The sequence below is a fragment of the Camelus dromedarius genome, chromosome 12, assembly GCF_036321535.1.
Source record: "Camelus dromedarius isolate mCamDro1 chromosome 12, mCamDro1.pat, whole genome shotgun sequence".
Taxonomy (NCBI): domain Eukaryota; kingdom Metazoa; phylum Chordata; class Mammalia; order Artiodactyla; family Camelidae; genus Camelus; species Camelus dromedarius.
The window spans coordinates 7576976-7592622 of NC_087447.1; the positions used below are offsets into that span (position 1 = coordinate 7576976).

Below are 15647 nucleotides of genomic sequence, written 5' to 3' on the forward strand. Positions count from 1 at the left end.
GGGGTCTGACCCTTCTGGCCGCCTGGACGGCTCAGCTCACTCCCAACCCAGGCCTCCATCATGGGGGGAGCCGACCCCGACGAGTAGGGCTTCTGGTGACCTGGGCAGTTCCTGCCCGCCTTTTCTACTCCTCTACCTCCAGGAGCCCGGTCCACGTGTCTGTCCCCGCGGAGAAGCCTGCTCACTCCCCGCTGGCCAAGGGCTAAAGGACCCAGACGTCCGGGGCTCCCACGTCTCCTCTCGGGACCTCTGACCTGCGCACAGTGCCCAATCCCTTCTATTTCCAGACAGCCCCTGATTCTGCTTCAGTGAGGACAGAACACTAGGTTCCCCGCAGGAGCCCAAATTCTGGTACCAGACGCTGAGAACACCAGGGTTTGGGGCAGGAAAGTTAACTGAGATAACGGAAAGTCAAGCGCAAATCACTGACTATTAGACCCTCCCCTAGCCCCTGTCCGGGGGCGGAGTGGGGGCGAGGCGCGTGCTGCGGGACTGGCCCTTTAAGGGGGTGTGGTCGGGGGGCGGGGAAGCGATCGAGACAGAGAAAGCGGCTTCGGCTTCGGCGGCGGCGGCGGCGGCGGCGGCGGCTCGGGCGGCGGCCGTGGGGGACAAAGGGCGGGCGGATCGGTGGGGAGGGGGCGGGGCGCGGCCAGGCCAGGCCCGGGGGCTCCGCATGCTGCAGCTGCCCCCGGGCGCCCCCGCCGCCGCCCTCGCCGCGGAGCCGCACGGAGCCGAGGGCACGAGCTAACCCGAGCCAGCGGCCCGGTGCCAGCCGGCGGGCGTCCCGGAGGCGGCGGCGCAGGGAGGGGCTCGACGCGCGCACGTGGCCCCGGCGGCCGCCATGGCGGACAGCGGCCCCGCGGGGGGCGCGGCGTTGGCTGCCCCGGCCCCCGGGCCGGGTAGTGGCGGCCCAGGGCCCCGCGTCTATTTTCAGAGCCCGCCTGGGGCTGCAGGCGAGGGCCCGGGCGGCGCGGACGACGAGGGCCCAGTGAGGCGCCAGGGGAAGGTCACGGTCAAGTACGACCGCAAGGAGCTACGGAAGCGCCTCAACCTGGAGGAGTGGATCCTGGAGCAGCTCACTCGTCTCTACGACTGCCAGGTGTGTCCCCCACCCTGCGCCCGACACCCTAAAATTGTTCCCGATTTGGGTCGTCTGGGAACCCCACCTTGAGCCTGTGTGTCACCCGAAGTCAATGGGCGCTCCGCTTCCTCGCGCTCCCCTGTTCTCCGTACTCCCCGCCCCTGGTATATGCTCTTTCTTATCTGACCTAAGTCACTCCTTTCTTATCCGCTGCCCCAGACCCTGTCTCATGCTACTACCTGGTCTAGCTTGGAGTCCTCTAGAAACCTCAAGGAATAACCTGGGCCTTGGACAGGAGATATGGGGCTCGTCTAGGCTGGCAGTGGAAGGGGGTCTACTTATTGCCTGCTAGCCTAAACTGGTTAAAAGGTGCTAGCCTGGTTGGTGGGGGTACGGTTTTGCTTATTCTAGTGGGCTAACCTGGAGCTCCATCTTTGCATGAGGGCAGACTAGCCCACTCTCTGGGTTCTGGTTCTCCACCCCATGACTCGTTCCTTGCTCCGATGGTGACTCAGGCCCCGGGGGGCAGGGTGGAGGAGTGGGCTTGCTCTGTGCTGCCTACCCTAGCCCAGCCCTGAAAAGCAGCTGGCTGCAGACAGTAGAGACGCTTCCTGGTGGGAGAGGGGTGGCGAGGACCCCCTCCCTCAGCAAAGCATGGGCTCTTTGTTTTCCCTTTACCAGGCCCTTCTCACTGACCCCTCACCCTTCACTTCCTCCTCACTCCCGGGAAGCTGTGACAGGTGTTTGGGGGAGGGGAAGGGGCTGTGATGAGCTGGGACAGCTGGCCCCACCTGTGCTCTGGTTGAGATGGGGGGCCCGGAAGTTGGGGAGACACATCTGTGAGGTTCCCAGCCCAGGATCCCCAGCCCTAGTTGTCTGGCACCCAGAGTGCCCAATTGGCAGGGACAGGAAGCTCCCCCCATCGGGCAGTTTGCCTTGGCACGAGCCTGATCTGTTTTCTTCCTTGGAGCAGCTGCCGCTGTCTGCTGGGCAAAGAGGGCTGTCTCCTCTGCAGTAGGCAAGGGCCTCAGCCGGGGAGCCCCTCTCACACCCTCTCTCCCAACTTAGGCCCTTATCTCTCCCTCCTCCCCTACCCCCACCCCAGGAAGAGGAGATCCCAGAGCTGGAGATTGATGTGGACGAACTCCTGGACATGGAGAGCGATGATACTCGGGCTGCCAGGGTCAAGGTGAGAGTGGGTAGGAGGTAGCAGGGCCGGGTCAGGGGAGCAGGAGATAGAGGACTTCCTGGAGGCACTGCCCCTTGGGTAAGCAAGCCTCTGGGAGCCACACCTTCTTTGATCCGAGCTAGCCAACTCTGTGATCTTGGGCCTCAGCTTCTGCCTCCATCAAATGGGGTTAATGGTACTTGCTTAGCTGTTCAGGAGCTGTGGCATCTCCTGTGCCTCAGGGTGGCCCCAGTGCCTTGTGAATGAGTACTGGTGAACTGTAGGTCCACGTTCTTGAGAACTCATAGTTACCCTTATTCCCCATGCCCCACTAGGAGCTGCTGGTTGACTGTTACAAACCCACTGAGGTAAGGAAGTGGTTTTCCCCAACGGTGGGGTGAGGAGCCTGGGGTCCTGTCATCTCAGGGTCTGGTCTCCCTAATGTCCTTCCTCCCTCCAGGCCTTCATCTCTGGCCTGCTGGACAAGATCCGGGGCATGCAGAAGCTGAGCACACCCCAGAAGAAGTAAGGGTCCTCGACCCAGATGAACGGTGGCTCCCACAGGACAATCGCTGCCCCCTGACCTCGTAGCAACAGCAATACCGGGGGGCCCTGCGGCCAGGCCTGGTGCTGTGAGCAGGGCTCCCCGTGCCCCTGGCCCAGGGGCCTCTTCCCTGCCCCCTCGGTTTTCCACTTTTGGGGTTTTTTATTATTATTAAACTGATGGGACTTTTTGTGTTTTTATATTGACTGCAGCGCGGGCCCTTTAATAAAGCTAGGACACGCCTTTGCCTTTGGTGCAGTTAACAGGCTTGGCTGGTCTCTTTTAGGGGGGACACACCACTGTACAACTGCTGCCAGCTCAGCTTCTCCCCAGGTGACCGCAGGCCTTCCTGAGGGCCATGTAGCCATGGCGATAGCCCAGTGTTGGCTCCCAGACCAGGAGCTGGAAGTGGCTGGGGAGCTGGAGAGAGCGGTGTTGCTGTTGGCAGACAGGAACACTCCTTTTTCCCCTTGCATAAGGGCCACCACGCCATCTTCGGCTTGGCCTACGTGACCTCCATGCCATGGAGCCTCAACCCCAAGGCCCTGCAGCCAGGGAAGGAGAGGGAGGGATGGAAGGAGGCTGAAGCTGTGGTTTCTAAGTCTCTTAGGGCCCACAAACAAACACAGGCTCACTTCATGGGCTTTAAGTTTTGTTTTTTTTTTTTTTTAAACAGTCTGGTCCCTGATGGGGGGCCTCTCTGCTGCCCCTCCCCAGTTTGGCTACAGTTCTGAACGACGCTCAATTTTGAGCAGCTCCACCTCGAACACCAGGGTTGCACCACCTGCAGGGGAGAATTGGGGTCAGAATGAGAACGAGGGCCACAGGGAAGTGGAGTGGGTGCAGGAGACAGAGGGCAGGAGGGTTAATTACCTGGAATCTTTGGGGGAGCTCCCCGCTCTCCGTACCCTGTCAAAGATGTAAAAAGAAACAGTGAGCTGTGGCCAGGCAGAGGTGTTCTGCGACAGCCAGGCCTCTGCCCATCCCAGCAAGAACATCAGAAATGGATAAGGTGTAATGGGGATGGGAAGGGGCTGTGAAAGATCTGGTAGAGGGCAGAGGGTGGCACCAGAGCCCTGTCCAAATTGCTAGACACAGCTAGACTTGCAAGAGGCATGTGTTGAATGGATTGAGTGGAAATCAATGCAGAGGCTGAACCAGCCTTCACCCTTACCCAGATACACCCCCAAACTCCTTTACTCCCCCTCAGGAAGGGCCTCTTACCCAGCTCGGATGGGATCACCAGTTTCCGCTTTTCCCCCTCACACATCCTGCAGAACAACGTATGTTCAGCATATGGCAACACCATGTTCCCTGCCCTCTACCCCATCCCTGGGACTTGCCTCCCACAGTATACCTCCTGGACTACAGCCATGGCCCCTTGACTCACCCTAGCAGCCCCTGGTCCCAGCCCTTGATGACCTGGCCTGTGCCCAGGGAGAAGACAAAGGGCTGGTTCTGGGGCAGGCTGCTGTCAAATTCCGTCCCATCTTCCAGCTTCCCCTGTAAGACCATGGAAAGGCCAGTGAGGATGAGGGTCTGCTCTGACATCCCCACCCCGAGGTGCTCTTCCCATCAAGATGGCCCTCCAGCATCCGTGGCCATAGACCTAGAAGGGGACAGGACCTTGGGCAGCTCACAATTACATTGCCACTGCCTGCTGATGCCAACCTGGGGAGTAGACAGTGAAGAGCAAGATAGAACCATGGAAAGTGGCAGGTGAGACTTGCCCAAGGTCACCCACCTTGTTGGCAGAGGAACCTGGCTCCCAAGTCCTTTCTGGTTCCCAGAAGCCCCACTGGCCCCCCAAAGCTCCATTCCTCACCCACCGTGTAGTGCATGTGCAGGACGTCCCCCTTGCGCGATTTGATGGGACAGTGGTCTACCCGCTTCTTGACCCCGATCTGCAGCTTCCGTTTGCCCTCGGCCCCAGCAGCCGTGACCAGGGCGCTCAGGCAGATGGACAGTACTGTCAGGACCCAGCTCAGCCTCATGTCTCTGTGGGGACAGACCCCGACCGACCAACCGGGGAGGAGGGCGGGAAGAGTATGGAATACAGGCAGGTTCTAGTAGGATTCCACCCCACCGTACCTTGCCTGCCCCTGGGGATCCCCTTCTCCCGGGTCACCGCCCACTCCCCCAGGCTCCGCGGCCACACTTACCAATCCAGTGAGAAGGGGGCTTGCCCGAGGACCCCAGCAGCGGGGGGAGGGGGTCAGGGGAGGCCACAGCAGCCAGGGCCCCGCCCCTTTGCTCACCCCCAGCCCTTCCTTCCCTCCCGGTCCCCGGCTCTGCTCTTCAATTCCCACTCGTCCCTTTCCGCAAAGTCCAGACCCTATCTTGCTGCACAGCAGTTGCCCCAACCGGGCGACCCCATTCACGCCACACCCAATTGCCCCCCGCCCAGCACACCCACAAGTCTGCGGCCGCCGCAGGGGGCCGACCTCGAGGCACCCACACATCGCCACTAGGTGGCTCTGAGGAGCCCCGGTCCTCCGGGGGTACCCCCCAGTCCGGCCCTGTGCCTCCACCCGGGACGCCGCCCCAGCTCTGAGCCCTTGGGGGCCGGCGGGGAACCCAGATTGGTCCCGTGTCGGGTGGCTGCCGAGCCCGCTCCACCCACACCACCTCTCCTGGGGGAGTTCTCGGCCTGCCGCGTCCCCATGCCCGGCCACCACGGAGACCGCCCCCGCGTGGGCGCCCCGGGCCATTACCTGCGCCTACCCCTTCGCTTGACTCCTTGGCCCCACCCTTTAGAGGGCGCAGTTCCGCCCCCGGCCCTGGAGCCCCGCCCCCAAAAGAACTGGATTCCTTTTCCTGAACTGTAGACACGCCACTCACCATATGAACTCCCACCCCCAGCGCCTGGGCGCCTTCCCCCTCGGTCTCCAAACCCGAGGCTCCTCCTTCCGTCTGTTTCGGCTCCTCCTCCAAGGACCAGGCTCCACCCCCAACCAGTCCTAACTCCGCCCCCAGCCCCGGAGCTCCGCCTTCCACTAGCACCAGTTCTGAGGTCCCACCCCTCTCAGTTCCACGTCCCGCCCCGACTCCCGGAGCCCCGCCCCGTGCGGCGTGAGAACCCTTCCCCTGCGGCATCCCTAGACAGCTCTGACCCCCAACCCCCAATTTCCTCGTAACCTATCCCTCGTTGACACTCGGAGCCCCGGCCCGCTCCTGTCCCGCCTGATCCAGCTTGCCCCCTTTGCACCCCGGCTCCCTCCAGCCCGGGCTGTGGCCCCCGCTCACCTCCTCGCCGCGCCCCCGGAGCCAACCCCAGTCGTGCTGCCGTCTCTGCGCAGGCGCGTCATCGTCGCCGCCGCCGGGCCACGCCGCCCGCCCTCATTGGACGACGCGAAACCCACTGCCACACGCCCGCCAGGGCGGCTTCTTCTTTAGCTCCGCCCCCGCACCCACCGCCATGTGACTTCTACGTCACGTCCGGTGGGTCTGTAGTCCGTAAGGTTAGGTGAAAGTGACTTCCGAAAGGGCCGAAGGTACTTACGGCTGAGGTGAAATTAAGGTCAGGCGGGCGCAGGTTCCCGGAGGGGGCCTTGAGATGCCATTTTGTGTTGCCCCCAGCCTTTCCCATAGCGTTCCTGTTGCCCCTGGGCCTCTTCATTATCTATAACCCTCAGTTAGTTGCTGTGGAAAGAGCCTGGGCCTCAGGGTGAGGCCTGGGTTTGAATCCGTGGTTTGCCACTGACTGGCTGTGTGACCTTGAACAGGTTCCTTGGCCTGTTAGGGTTTGGTAGCCCTATAACTTGGGCTTGCTAACATCCACCCCACAGGGCCCTTGTAAGACTGCAGCAGTAATGTGCATCACCAGGCCCTGGCTGGCAGAGATGCTTTCTCTCTTTTCTCTTTCAGAGCATCCGGGCCTGCCTCAACCTGCCACACTGACCCCTGAGTCATGACTGTTAACAGTCTGGCTGGGTCAGTTCCCCAACCAGACTTATTTTCAGGCACCTCAGCACCCAACACTTTAAATCTGTCCATTGAAGTAATGAACCGTCATTCAGGAAGGGAGGCAGCTAAATCTAAGCAACCTCAGTAAACCTGAGGTTGGTCAGCCTTTCTGAATCTATTTTCTCAGTTTTAAAAAGGAATCTAATTGCAGCACTGACCTCAGGATTGAGGACTAGGCGAGAACACCATCTGAAGCATTGTGCATGATGAGCAGTAACTGGGCTTGGGAGGTGATAGCTCTCCCATCCCTAACCTTCATCTGTCTCACTCTAATTGAGCACTGGCATTTTTGGTGACAGTATGGCTGAGAAGACGTCTTGAAAATAGCAATTACTGTCAGGAATTGTCTCTCCTGGTTTAACCCCTCTTGCCCTGGACCCAGCAAGACCACCACCACACTGTCTAATCTAGCATCTCAGAGAAGCCCTCCATTAGGGTACCTGCTTTTGGTTAACCTCTTCTCTAAGTCTTCTGCTTCAGCAGGCAAAGCATGGGTACCCAAGGCTGGCCTTCAGTCCACCCCATCACCACTCAGCCCTGGGGGCACTGGAGGCTTCTGCAGGCAGAAGGCTGGTCACTAAGCTTGGACTGCATTAGATAAAGATCAGGAAAATCCCAAGGTGCAAGGGAGGTGAGAGTGGAGAAGGCTGTGGTTGGGGTTAGGTGGACCTGTCTCCCAAACCAAACCCACCAGCCACAGACCTTTAGTGTTTCCCTTTCAGAGGAGTGGGAGTAAGATGGGGACAGCGCAGGTGCATGGCTTTTGAATTAAGCTACAGGGAGCAAAAAGCTGCAAATAGAGGGGTAGATGGGTGTTCTTTTCTATTACGTGAGGACACTAACCTTCTTGGAGCCCAAGGGTCCAGATCACAGTAACCATCTGTTCCTGCCACGTGCATACGTGGGAATTGAGGCTCAGAAAAAGAGGGGCAGTGACACCCAAGATCATTCAGCAAATCTGGGTCCCACCTTAAGCTCACTGGCCGTAACAGGCTGTCTCTTTCCAGAAAGGAACCTTTGTGATGGGTAGGGGGGCAGGGACTCCCCAGGGCCTTTCATCACAGTGTGAATGTGAAGGATGCACCATTGTGGCTCTGTGAGCTGTTGTGGGGCCTTGGGCTTCATCTCTTCCAAGCTCTACATCTAGGAAGCAGTGTGAAGCAGATATTCATGCCCAAACCAGCCAGCCTGTCACCAGGACAGTGACAAACAGTGACACAGGCAGGGACAGCTCCTTCCATCTCTTTTATCAGGGTTGGGGTTCACAGTTCTCATAATGAAGGCCAAGTCCCAGTTTTTGCAGAGTTACAGGGTCTTCTTAGTGAGGGGATGGAGGAGCCAAGTGTAAGATGCTCACTTGCACAGGTAGTTAAAAATTGAGACAGGAATCCATTCTCTCCCACGTTTGTACATGACCCCTCTTGCTGCCAAGTCTCCTCATTCAACTCTGCCCACGTTGTTGGATGGCATCCTCGGAAAGACAAAGGACGGCTGGAAAGCCCTCTGAGAGGCCCAGGTCCTCGAGGAACTTCCACCCAGGCTGAGGTCTTGGGGGCTGGACTGTTCTCACCAGGCTGCCCTTGTCCCCTTCTCAGGGGGCCTGTGAGGCAAGTGGCCCCTGTGAGTCTGAAAAGCAATGTGTCACCTTCGCAGCTTCCGGCACCTAAGGAGGGAAGGAGTCTGTTTGTGCTGGCACAGCTCAGCCCCTGCTCCTAGACTCACCCCCTTGTTACCTTTTGCGAGCCCCATTCTCCCCTACCAGTCCTGGGAAGCCCCAGCTGGCCTGGCCCACAGGATGCCACCCCATAGCCTCGCTGTGGGAGGGGTGGTAAGAAGCACCTTGGACGAGGGCGGACAAGGGTTCCCCTACATCCTCTAGCCTCTCAGGGCCCATAAGGCAGAACAAACGTCTGCCACAGGGATTTCTGGGAAGGCTCAGAGCTTTGCGAACTGGAAGGCTGTCTTTCTCATTTTTACCCTCAGCAGATGTCACCTCTTCCAGGACATCTCTGACCTCTCAATGATGATGTCAGGTGCACCTTAACACAGCCCTTGACTTGACATCCTCTGCTGGCAACACGTGCTCTCATGTCGGACTCCCCGATTAGAACATCGGCCTTGTTTATGCTGATGCCAGTGCCAGCACACACTTAGTCAATGTTTGTTCAGTGTACTCAAAGCTTCCCATTCCCTGGCTCTTCTCCCACCAGCAGGCTCACCTGGACCTGCTCCTGGACAGGGCCTTGACGCCTTTCCAAACAACCGCCCTCCCTGACTCCTCACCTGCAGGTGTCTGGGTTGAGCTCTAAGCCCCGCCCTTGACAACGGAGGAAGCTGCGGCGTCGGCAGCGGCAGCGGCAGGTCCGGGGGTCAGGGCGCTGGCGCCGCTGGGGGCAGCGTGGGCAGAGGGGCCTGGGGCTGGAGTGGGATGGGTGATGTCAGCTGGGGAGGGTGCTCCGGGGACAGGGTCCCAGCCCGGAACAGAGCGGGGCTGGGGACGGTGGTGGGGAGTGGAAGCCCTAGGAGGAGAAGCAACATGTCTGGGGTGGGAAGGAAGAGTCTTCCCGGGAGCTGGGGTAGGGGCAAAGCATACAGACTTGGGGAGCAGAGGAAATGGGGAGAGGAGGACACAAGTGGGAGGAGAAGGAGGGAAGGGGATCACAACTTCCTGACACACTTGTACACCCCCTACCCCACCCACAAATTACATTCTGGACACTGGGCCTAGGCTCCAATCCCACCTCAGCAAAAGCCCAAGAGACTCACCTGTCCAGCTTCACAGCACTCTCTCTTTTTTTTGGTCTGAAAATCAAGAGACAGACAGAGACAAGGAGGAAATGGATCAGGACGCCAAACATCCCACTCTCTTGCCCCAGATCCCAGGCCTACCCAGCTCTACTCTAGGAAACCTGGTTCCCACTGTGGTGTACCACCACACCCAGCATCCCCCCAAGCCTGGTCTCTGTGAACTCAGAAGTGGGGCCTGGCTGGCACCTGCATTCACATTGGCTGTGTTCTTCCAGGGACATCTCCCCCAGCTGACTGCTCGGGTACCGGATCATGAGGATCTGTACTCAGATGAACAAGGAGAGAGACAATGAGAGGAAATGGAAGGGGTCACTCCATGGATTGGAGGAGTGAGAACACCCTGCCCACCAGCCAGGGCTCTAGTGCCACCCCTCTGTCCCCAGAACACCAGCATCCACCCCAGCTGGGCACACTCCACTTCCCCTATACCTGCATTCGGACTTGGTGCTGCCCAGTGGGCACGCACTCCAGGCCATCGTCAGGGCAGCAACCGCCGCAGCGCTGCACAGTCACGCAGCTGGGCACCAGCTGCTTGGCCACAGTGCCCATGAGCTCCATGGACAGGGGCACCACCACCTCCCGCGGCTGGCAGGTGGCACGAGCATACACGTCTATCCATGACACCACTGGGGGCAGATGTGCAAGGGTTAAGTCCCTACTGGGTTTCCTGCAGCTGCTCCCTGATTCCCCTACCCCTGTTCTCTAGCAGCTGTTCTCCCTAGTTCCCATGTCACAGCCACCCTCCAGTGGCCCCCACTCTTGCCCTCCCAAACTATCTTCCTTGCCTTCTTCATTCCCGAACCCAGGAACCCCACTGCCTCAATCTCCTCTTCTATGAAGTGGGCAGAATAAGAGCTTGCATCTTACAGAGGGGCTGTGATTACACAAGATGAGGAACACACAGAGTCTGGCATCAGGGCTGAAGGCAAACATTCCTAGTGCTGGCTAGTGCAAAGTTATTGTTGTGACTCTTACCTTTCTTCTGGTGGCCAGAGGAATCAGGCTGGGAGACAGTGGCCTGTAGGAAAGAAGAGACCTGGACCTAGGTGCACTACAGGAAGGGCTAGCCCTGTCGCTGTCTCCAGGGCTCTGCCCTTGCGATCAGGAGGCTTCCACTCCTCTCTAACATTTTTCCAGATTGCTCTGTTCCTGGGGCCACTCTAGCTTTACCTGTCCTCTCCTGGCCACCTGGGACCTGCCCTGGCCACGATCTGCTAGGCGCGCTCTGCCCGCAGCGTCGAAATCTCCAAGCCTGGGGACCGGGCTTGTTCTCGAGGCCGCAGGTCAGAAGGGGGCACCGTGAGACCTGCAGGCACCGAGGCGGTCCCGCCCCCGACTGCACTCAGGGGACGGGGTGGGGCGGGGGAGTGGCCCCGGACTTGGGCTGCAGGCTGGCGGACAGAGACGCTTCCCGGGGGATTCCCAGGCTAGGCCCCCGAGACGCCCCAGTCCACGGCCCGACCCCACGGATCCCCGAGGCCGAGGCCGCTCCGCGCCTCCCCACTTCCGCCAACCTTGAGAGAGGGCACCGTGGGCGGGATGTCGCGGACTCACATACCTGGGCAGGGGCCAGCTGCAGGAGCGCGGCGAGCAGCAGGCGGCGGAGCAGGGGGCTCATGGTGCCCGTGGGGGCCGCGCGCCGAGGGCGCCCGCATCGCCCTAGCCTGGCGGCGCGGGGGGCGGCGGCAGCCAGAGCCCCATGGCGCGGGCCCGGGCGAGGCGGGCGGGGGCCGGGCGCGGGGGGAGGCTCCTCCGCGGCCCCCTCCCGAGCCCTGGGCGCAGGCAGCGCAGCGCAGGACAGCGGTGGCGGCGGCCGGAGGAGCCGGGCGGGCGGGCGGCCGGTGGCGGTGGCGGGCGGCGGGGACGGCGGGGGCGGCGGGGGGCCGGGCCCGGGCTGGCGGGCGGGCGGCTCATGTGACCCAGACACGCGCTCCCCACCGGGCCGTGGGGCGGGGGCGGGGCGGGAGCGGGTGGGGGGGGGCGGGGGGCGGGTCCCGCCCCCTCCACATACACCCCCTCCCGCAGCAGCAGGGGAAAGGGGACGCACCGCCCAGGGGGCCGGGCTCCCGGGTTGCAGCTGCTAGAACCCGGAGGGCGGGGCGTTGTCCCAAGGCGGGGCCGGGCGGGGTGGGGCGCTGGGCCTGAAGGAGGGAGCCAGACAAAAGCGCTAAGAATCACTTTATTCCATGCGTTTTGGGGAGTGGGGCATCCCAGGAGGAAAGCAAGCAGGGAGCACACCGCAGGCCCCATCCAGGTGAGCGGCTCAGGGGCTAGGGCCGGAGGGCACGATCCTGGGGCCTTGAGGAGGCCCGGGTGGTGGCTGTAGCTGCTGTCTCTGCTGTTGCTCCTGCTGGAGCCTGGCTCTGTTGGCCCTGCAGGGGAGAGCACCTGGGTGGTCGGGACAGGGATCCTGGAGGGTGGTGTCAGTGAAGGGAGGGTGGGATAGGGCTGGGACAGACCTGGCCCTGGCACGAGCGTCATTGTAGATGGCTGTGATGATTCGATCCTTTTCATCCATGAAGCTACGGTGCATCTGCTCCAGCTTCCTGCAAGGGGGTTACAATTAACTCTGGGTCCCCCAACCCCTGTTGTCCCCTAAGTACCACCCCCTTCCCCGACTCTAGGGTCTCACAGCTTTACATCTGTGGGGACTTCAGCCTAACTGCCTGTGCTAGGTGAGGAGAGGGGCACACAGTGGCTGGGGCTTGTCCAGGGTCCAATGATGACCTAGCTCCCTGCTGTCCTGATGACAGTAGCGCTGAACATAGGAGTGGTCCTCGAAAGAGACTAGAAAGGGTTGCATGTCTAACTCCATCACAGAACTAGGCACATTGCTAGCAGTGGGCACCAGCCTTTAGCTGTCTTTGCTGTAGAACCTCAGTGGCATGGCATACAGGAGAGAGCGGCAGGAAGACATTGACTGCCAAACAAATGAGGCAGTTGCTGGTGAGGCTTAGTTCAGTGCATTTCCTTCTTGTGCAGGATTTTGGTTGGCTCATGGCAACTCCCTGGCAGCCAGCACCAGAGATTTACAATCAAATTATTAAAAAAACAAAAAAACTGAAAATAACATTAGCCCTTAGTGCAGAGCTGCCTTTGCCAAGTAAGAAGAGGCTCTGGAAGAGACCTACTTCATACAATTCTTAGCTTGAGACACAAGAGTGCAGGCCACAGGGGTGGTGTAGATGGATGGCTGACACTGGGTTTCACCCACCCTCCTGCTCTCTGCCTGTCACCCCAGGGGGAAGGCAGGGATGCACCTGAAGGCAACGTAGTGCAGGACCATGCCTGCCAGCATGATCATGAGGCAGTACCCCAGAACCCGCTGGTTGTGTTTGTGCTGCTGCTGCCTTGACTCTGGTCCCTGAGGCCTTACACCATGAAACTGGGCCCAGTATTGTGCATTGGGGGGTGTCCAGGAGCTGCTGAGAGAGAGAAGAAGGGACAGTGTAGGGAAGAGGCTCCCCAGGAGGCCTGGGAGTGGCAAACTAGAAGCAGGACTACTGTACCTGTGTGTTTGATGAGCAGACCTGGCATGAGCTGTGGTTCCTGGAGATTTCGGGGAAGTTGCCCAGCGGAGCTGGTGGTCATAGCTGCGGCGGCTCTGCTCATGGCTGAGCACTTGGTATGCTTCACTCAGCTCCACAAAGCGGTTGTGCAGGGCTGGGTTCCCGGGATCCCGGTCAGGGTGCAGCTGGGGTGGGGCAGCACTCCCATCATGTCTTTTTCCACGCCCTTTTCTGGGACCCATTCTGATCATGTCCACCCACAAGGGCTCAAGTCATTCCCAGAGGCCCTGCCTGAGCACTGACCCTTACTCTCAGGCCTGTCCATCCCTCTAGAAGACCAGAGAGTCAGGAAACACAGATTCCTGCTCCCTCCCCTTATTCAAGCCCTCCCCACCTGCTGCGTGGCTTCACTATATGCTCTAGTACTAGCTTTCTCAAGAGCAGACAGGTCAAGAGAATCAAGACCAGCCCATCAGACAGGACCCCTGGCTTCTGCCCCCAGCCTTTCCTCCCACCAGGCCAGATCTCTGCCTTTGGGGTACCTCCCTCTTCCTATAAAAGCTGAGGGAATATGACCAGCCAGAGTGAGCCTCTCAGCTCCATTCCTGAGAATTTGGAGCATACCCCATCTGACTCAGACTCTCCCCCTCACCCTCACCTTAGTACCATTGGTACCTCTTTGGACTTGGAGAAGAAAGCTCGTTTAACTTCTTCAGTACTGGCACCAGGATGCACCCCCAACAGTTCATAGTAGTTACTGGGGCCAGAGCTGTGGAAAGAGGTCCCAACCTGCAGGGACTAAGGAAAACACGGAGGATACCCCTTCCCTGCCCCTCCCATCCCCCCGGGCCACACCCTTAAACTCAGCAACAAGGTCTTGAGGGGGCTGAGGCAGGGTGCCAAGGGAGATCTATCTCTAAATTATCCCTCTCTTTTTGGGTGTTCTGGATATGGGGCAGATCAGAATTTCTCAAAGTGTAGGCTTTAGACTACTTGTGTCAGAAACACCTGAGAGGGGGAGGAATAAATTAGGAGTTTAAGATTAACAGATACACACTACTATATATAAAATAGATAAACAACAAGGATATACTGTATAGCACAGGGACCTATATTCAATATCTTGTAATAATCTATAATGGAAAGGGATCCGAAAAGTATATATATATGTGAAACTGAATCACTTTGCTGTACACCTGAAAGTAACACAACATTCTAAATCAACTATGCTTCAATTAAAAAATTTTTAAAAAGACCACCTGAAAAGCGTATTTTAAAAAAGATTCCTGAGCCCCACTTCATTCCTGCAAATCAGTCTCCATAGCAGGGCCCAGCAATCTGCATTTTTGTAAGCCACGCCCCCCCACCCCGACCCCCGCAGTGGTTATACACAGAGATGCTTGACAACCACCAGTGTTATTATGGAAAGCGCATTGGGTTTGGCTTGGGCTCAGATTCCAGATCTTCCACTTAACTTGTATGACCTTAGGGGTCGTCCCCTTAATCTCTGATGCTCAGCAGCGAAGGTGACGGTAACCTGACACAGAGCATCAGATCACAACTATCTCAGCACCTGGGGAAGGGCCTAGAATTGGGCAGGCCCTCAACAAAAACCCACTTAATTACCGGGCCCGGCCCCGGGCGCCCGACTCACCGCTGCCGGGCTGCAGTTGCGAAGAACCGGGTGGGAGGACTGCGGGGCCACAGCCGGCACAGGCGCAGGGGCAGCATGGCGGCAGGCGGACAGCTGGTGAAAGGAGGCCACAAAAAGGAGTGAGATGGGAACAGGATGGGACCAGACTTCAAGCACTCGGGGAGGTGCGTGGGCAGAGGGAAGGGGCCTGGCCTCGATTACTTGCGAAGGAAAACAAGCAGGTCCGGGGAACCCAGGAGCGGGTGGGGCCTCCTTGCTCAAGACCAGACGCCAATATCCTAGCCCTTTCCTCGGCTCTGAGCCGGGCGTCCGGCGCCCTTCTCCATACTCGTCTTGGTGTCTGGACAGCCAGCCCCGGACGCAGATACCCCCGTCACACCCGGGGAGCTGGGGAGGCGGGGGCAAGAGGAGCCACACCAAGCCCCGCCCCTACTGCTCTCAAGGACTCCGCGCCTGCCGCCATTTCCTGTGCCTAGTCAGGCCCCGCCTCCATACTTTCATTGGTTTAGACGCCCCAGGCCACGCCCATGGTGCGGATCTGCGACGAAGCCCCGCCCCCGCAATCTATTGGCCTTTGACACCTCCGGCCCACCCAAAGAGGTCCAGACCCACCGACTACCAGGTAAGGCAGCGGTACCGATCCTGACCCTCAGTGAGGCTTTCGGCCCGCCGCCGTTGCTCCTCCCTCGGACGTGGCTGTTACTCCACTCTGCAGCGCAGCGTATTTCATTTCACAAAGCAATTTCTACCCCGCAGTCGGTTTGGAACCTCACTACATCCTGGCAAGGGGGAATGGCCCTCATCTCAGCTTGCAGAGGGGAAAACTGAGGCTGGGCGTTTTTCCTCCGCCCCCGGTCTTTTGTCCTGTCTCTCTCACCCACCCTGGGCTCTCCCAGCCGCCCATCTCTATCTCGTGT

At 59.5% G+C, this 15647-nt stretch overlaps 4 protein-coding genes across 10 annotated transcripts; 1 reads left to right on the forward strand and 3 right to left on the reverse strand.

Annotated features, from left to right (window-relative positions):
- Positions 1-658: 658 nt before the first annotated feature.
- On the forward strand, positions 659-2983 carry PPP1R14B (protein phosphatase 1 regulatory inhibitor subunit 14B). Its single transcript, XM_010994749.3, is given in 6 exon segments — positions 659-707; positions 710-816; positions 818-1099; positions 2187-2270; positions 2585-2617; positions 2710-2983. Coding segments are annotated over 6 exon segments (609 nt in total). The 5' UTR covers positions 659-673; the 3' UTR covers positions 2779-2983.
- A 449-nt stretch (positions 2984-3432) lies between these two features.
- Positions 3433-6196, reverse strand: FKBP2 (FKBP prolyl isomerase 2). 5 transcript variants are annotated; one of them, XM_010994745.3, is made up of 6 exons: positions 6040-6196; positions 4623-4791; positions 4184-4296; positions 4018-4064; positions 3667-3702; positions 3433-3577 (listed from the first exon to the last, which is right to left on the reverse strand). In XM_010994745.3, the coding sequence occupies exons 1-6, from the start codon at positions 6099-6101 to the stop codon at positions 3516-3518; spliced, it is 489 nt and encodes a 162-aa protein (XP_010993047.1). In that variant the 5' UTR covers positions 6102-6196; the 3' UTR covers positions 3433-3515. The 5 variants fall into 5 exon arrangements, with proteins under 5 accessions (XP_010993047.1, XP_010993048.1, XP_010993050.1 ...); XM_010994746.3 differs by lacking the exon at positions 6040-6196 and adding an exon at positions 5508-5690; XM_010994748.3 differs by lacking the exon at positions 6040-6196 and adding an exon at positions 5635-5658.
- A 1795-nt stretch (positions 6197-7991) lies between these two features.
- VEGFB (vascular endothelial growth factor B) lies at positions 7992-11281 on the reverse strand. Of its 2 annotated transcripts, none has more exons than XM_031448533.2 (7): positions 11126-11281; positions 10543-10585; positions 9997-10193; positions 9754-9827; positions 9526-9561; positions 9043-9177; positions 7992-8422 (listed from the first exon to the last, which is right to left on the reverse strand). In XM_031448533.2, exons 1-7 carry the CDS (start codon positions 11183-11185, stop codon positions 8401-8403), a joined length of 567 nt encoding a protein of 188 aa, XP_031304393.2. In that variant the 5' UTR covers positions 11186-11281; the 3' UTR covers positions 7992-8400. The 2 variants fall into 2 exon arrangements, with proteins under 2 accessions (XP_031304393.2, XP_031304392.2); XM_031448532.2 differs by having other exon boundaries at positions 9043-9278; positions 11126-11278.
- Positions 11282-11728: 447 nt separating this feature from the next.
- DNAJC4 (DnaJ heat shock protein family (Hsp40) member C4) lies at positions 11729-15183 on the reverse strand. 2 transcript variants are annotated; one of them, XM_010994742.3, is made up of 7 exons: positions 14932-15183; positions 14731-14823; positions 13752-13845; positions 13077-13261; positions 12828-12992; positions 12027-12113; positions 11729-11939 (listed from the first exon to the last, which is right to left on the reverse strand). In XM_010994742.3, exons 2-7 carry the CDS (start codon positions 14805-14807, stop codon positions 11831-11833), a joined length of 717 nt encoding a protein of 238 aa, XP_010993044.1. In that variant the 5' UTR covers positions 14808-14823; positions 14932-15183; the 3' UTR covers positions 11729-11830. The 2 variants fall into 2 exon arrangements, with proteins under 2 accessions (XP_010993044.1, XP_010993045.1); XM_010994743.3 differs by having other exon boundaries at positions 12828-12989; positions 14932-15179.
- Positions 15184-15647: the final 464 nt, after the last annotated feature.

Bases quoted from the DNA above. Each gene is read 5' to 3' on its own strand.
- FKBP2 (XM_031448543.2), bottom strand. From the start codon at position 5,504: ATGGCCCGGGGCGCCCACGCGGGGGCGGTCTCCGTGGTGGCCGGGCAT. The intron at 4,792-5,421 runs GTGGTGTGGGTG...CTGTCCCCACAG, and splicing joins CGAGAACTCCCCCAGGAGAG to AGACATGAGGCTGAGCTGGG. The intron at 3,578-3,666 runs GTAATTAACCCT...TCTCCCCTGCAG, and splicing joins AGCTCCCCCAAAGATTCCAG to GTGGTGCAACCCTGGTGTTC.
- VEGFB (XM_031448532.2), bottom strand. From the start codon at position 11,185: ATGAGCCCCCTGCTCCGCCGCCTGCTGCTCGCCGCGCTCCTGCAGCTG. The intron at 10,586-11,125 runs GTATGTGAGTCC...TCTTTCCTACAG, and splicing joins TGCAGCTGGCCCCTGCCCAG to GCCACTGTCTCCCAGCCTGA. The intron at 10,194-10,542 runs GTAAGAGTCACA...ATCTGCCCCCAG, and splicing joins CTCTGGCCACCAGAAGAAAG to TGGTGTCATGGATAGACGTG.
- DNAJC4 (XM_010994742.3), bottom strand. From the start codon at position 14,807: ATGCTGCCCCTGCGCCTGTGCCGGCTGTGGCCCCGCAGTCCTCCCACC. The intron at 13,846-14,730 runs GTGAGTCGGGCG...CTCTTTCCACAG, and splicing joins GCAACTGCAGCCCGGCAGCG to CTCTGGCCCCAGTAACTACT. The intron at 12,993-13,076 runs GTACAGTAGTCC...TCTCTCTCTCAG, and splicing joins TCTGCTCATCAAACACACAG to CAGCTCCTGGACACCCCCCA.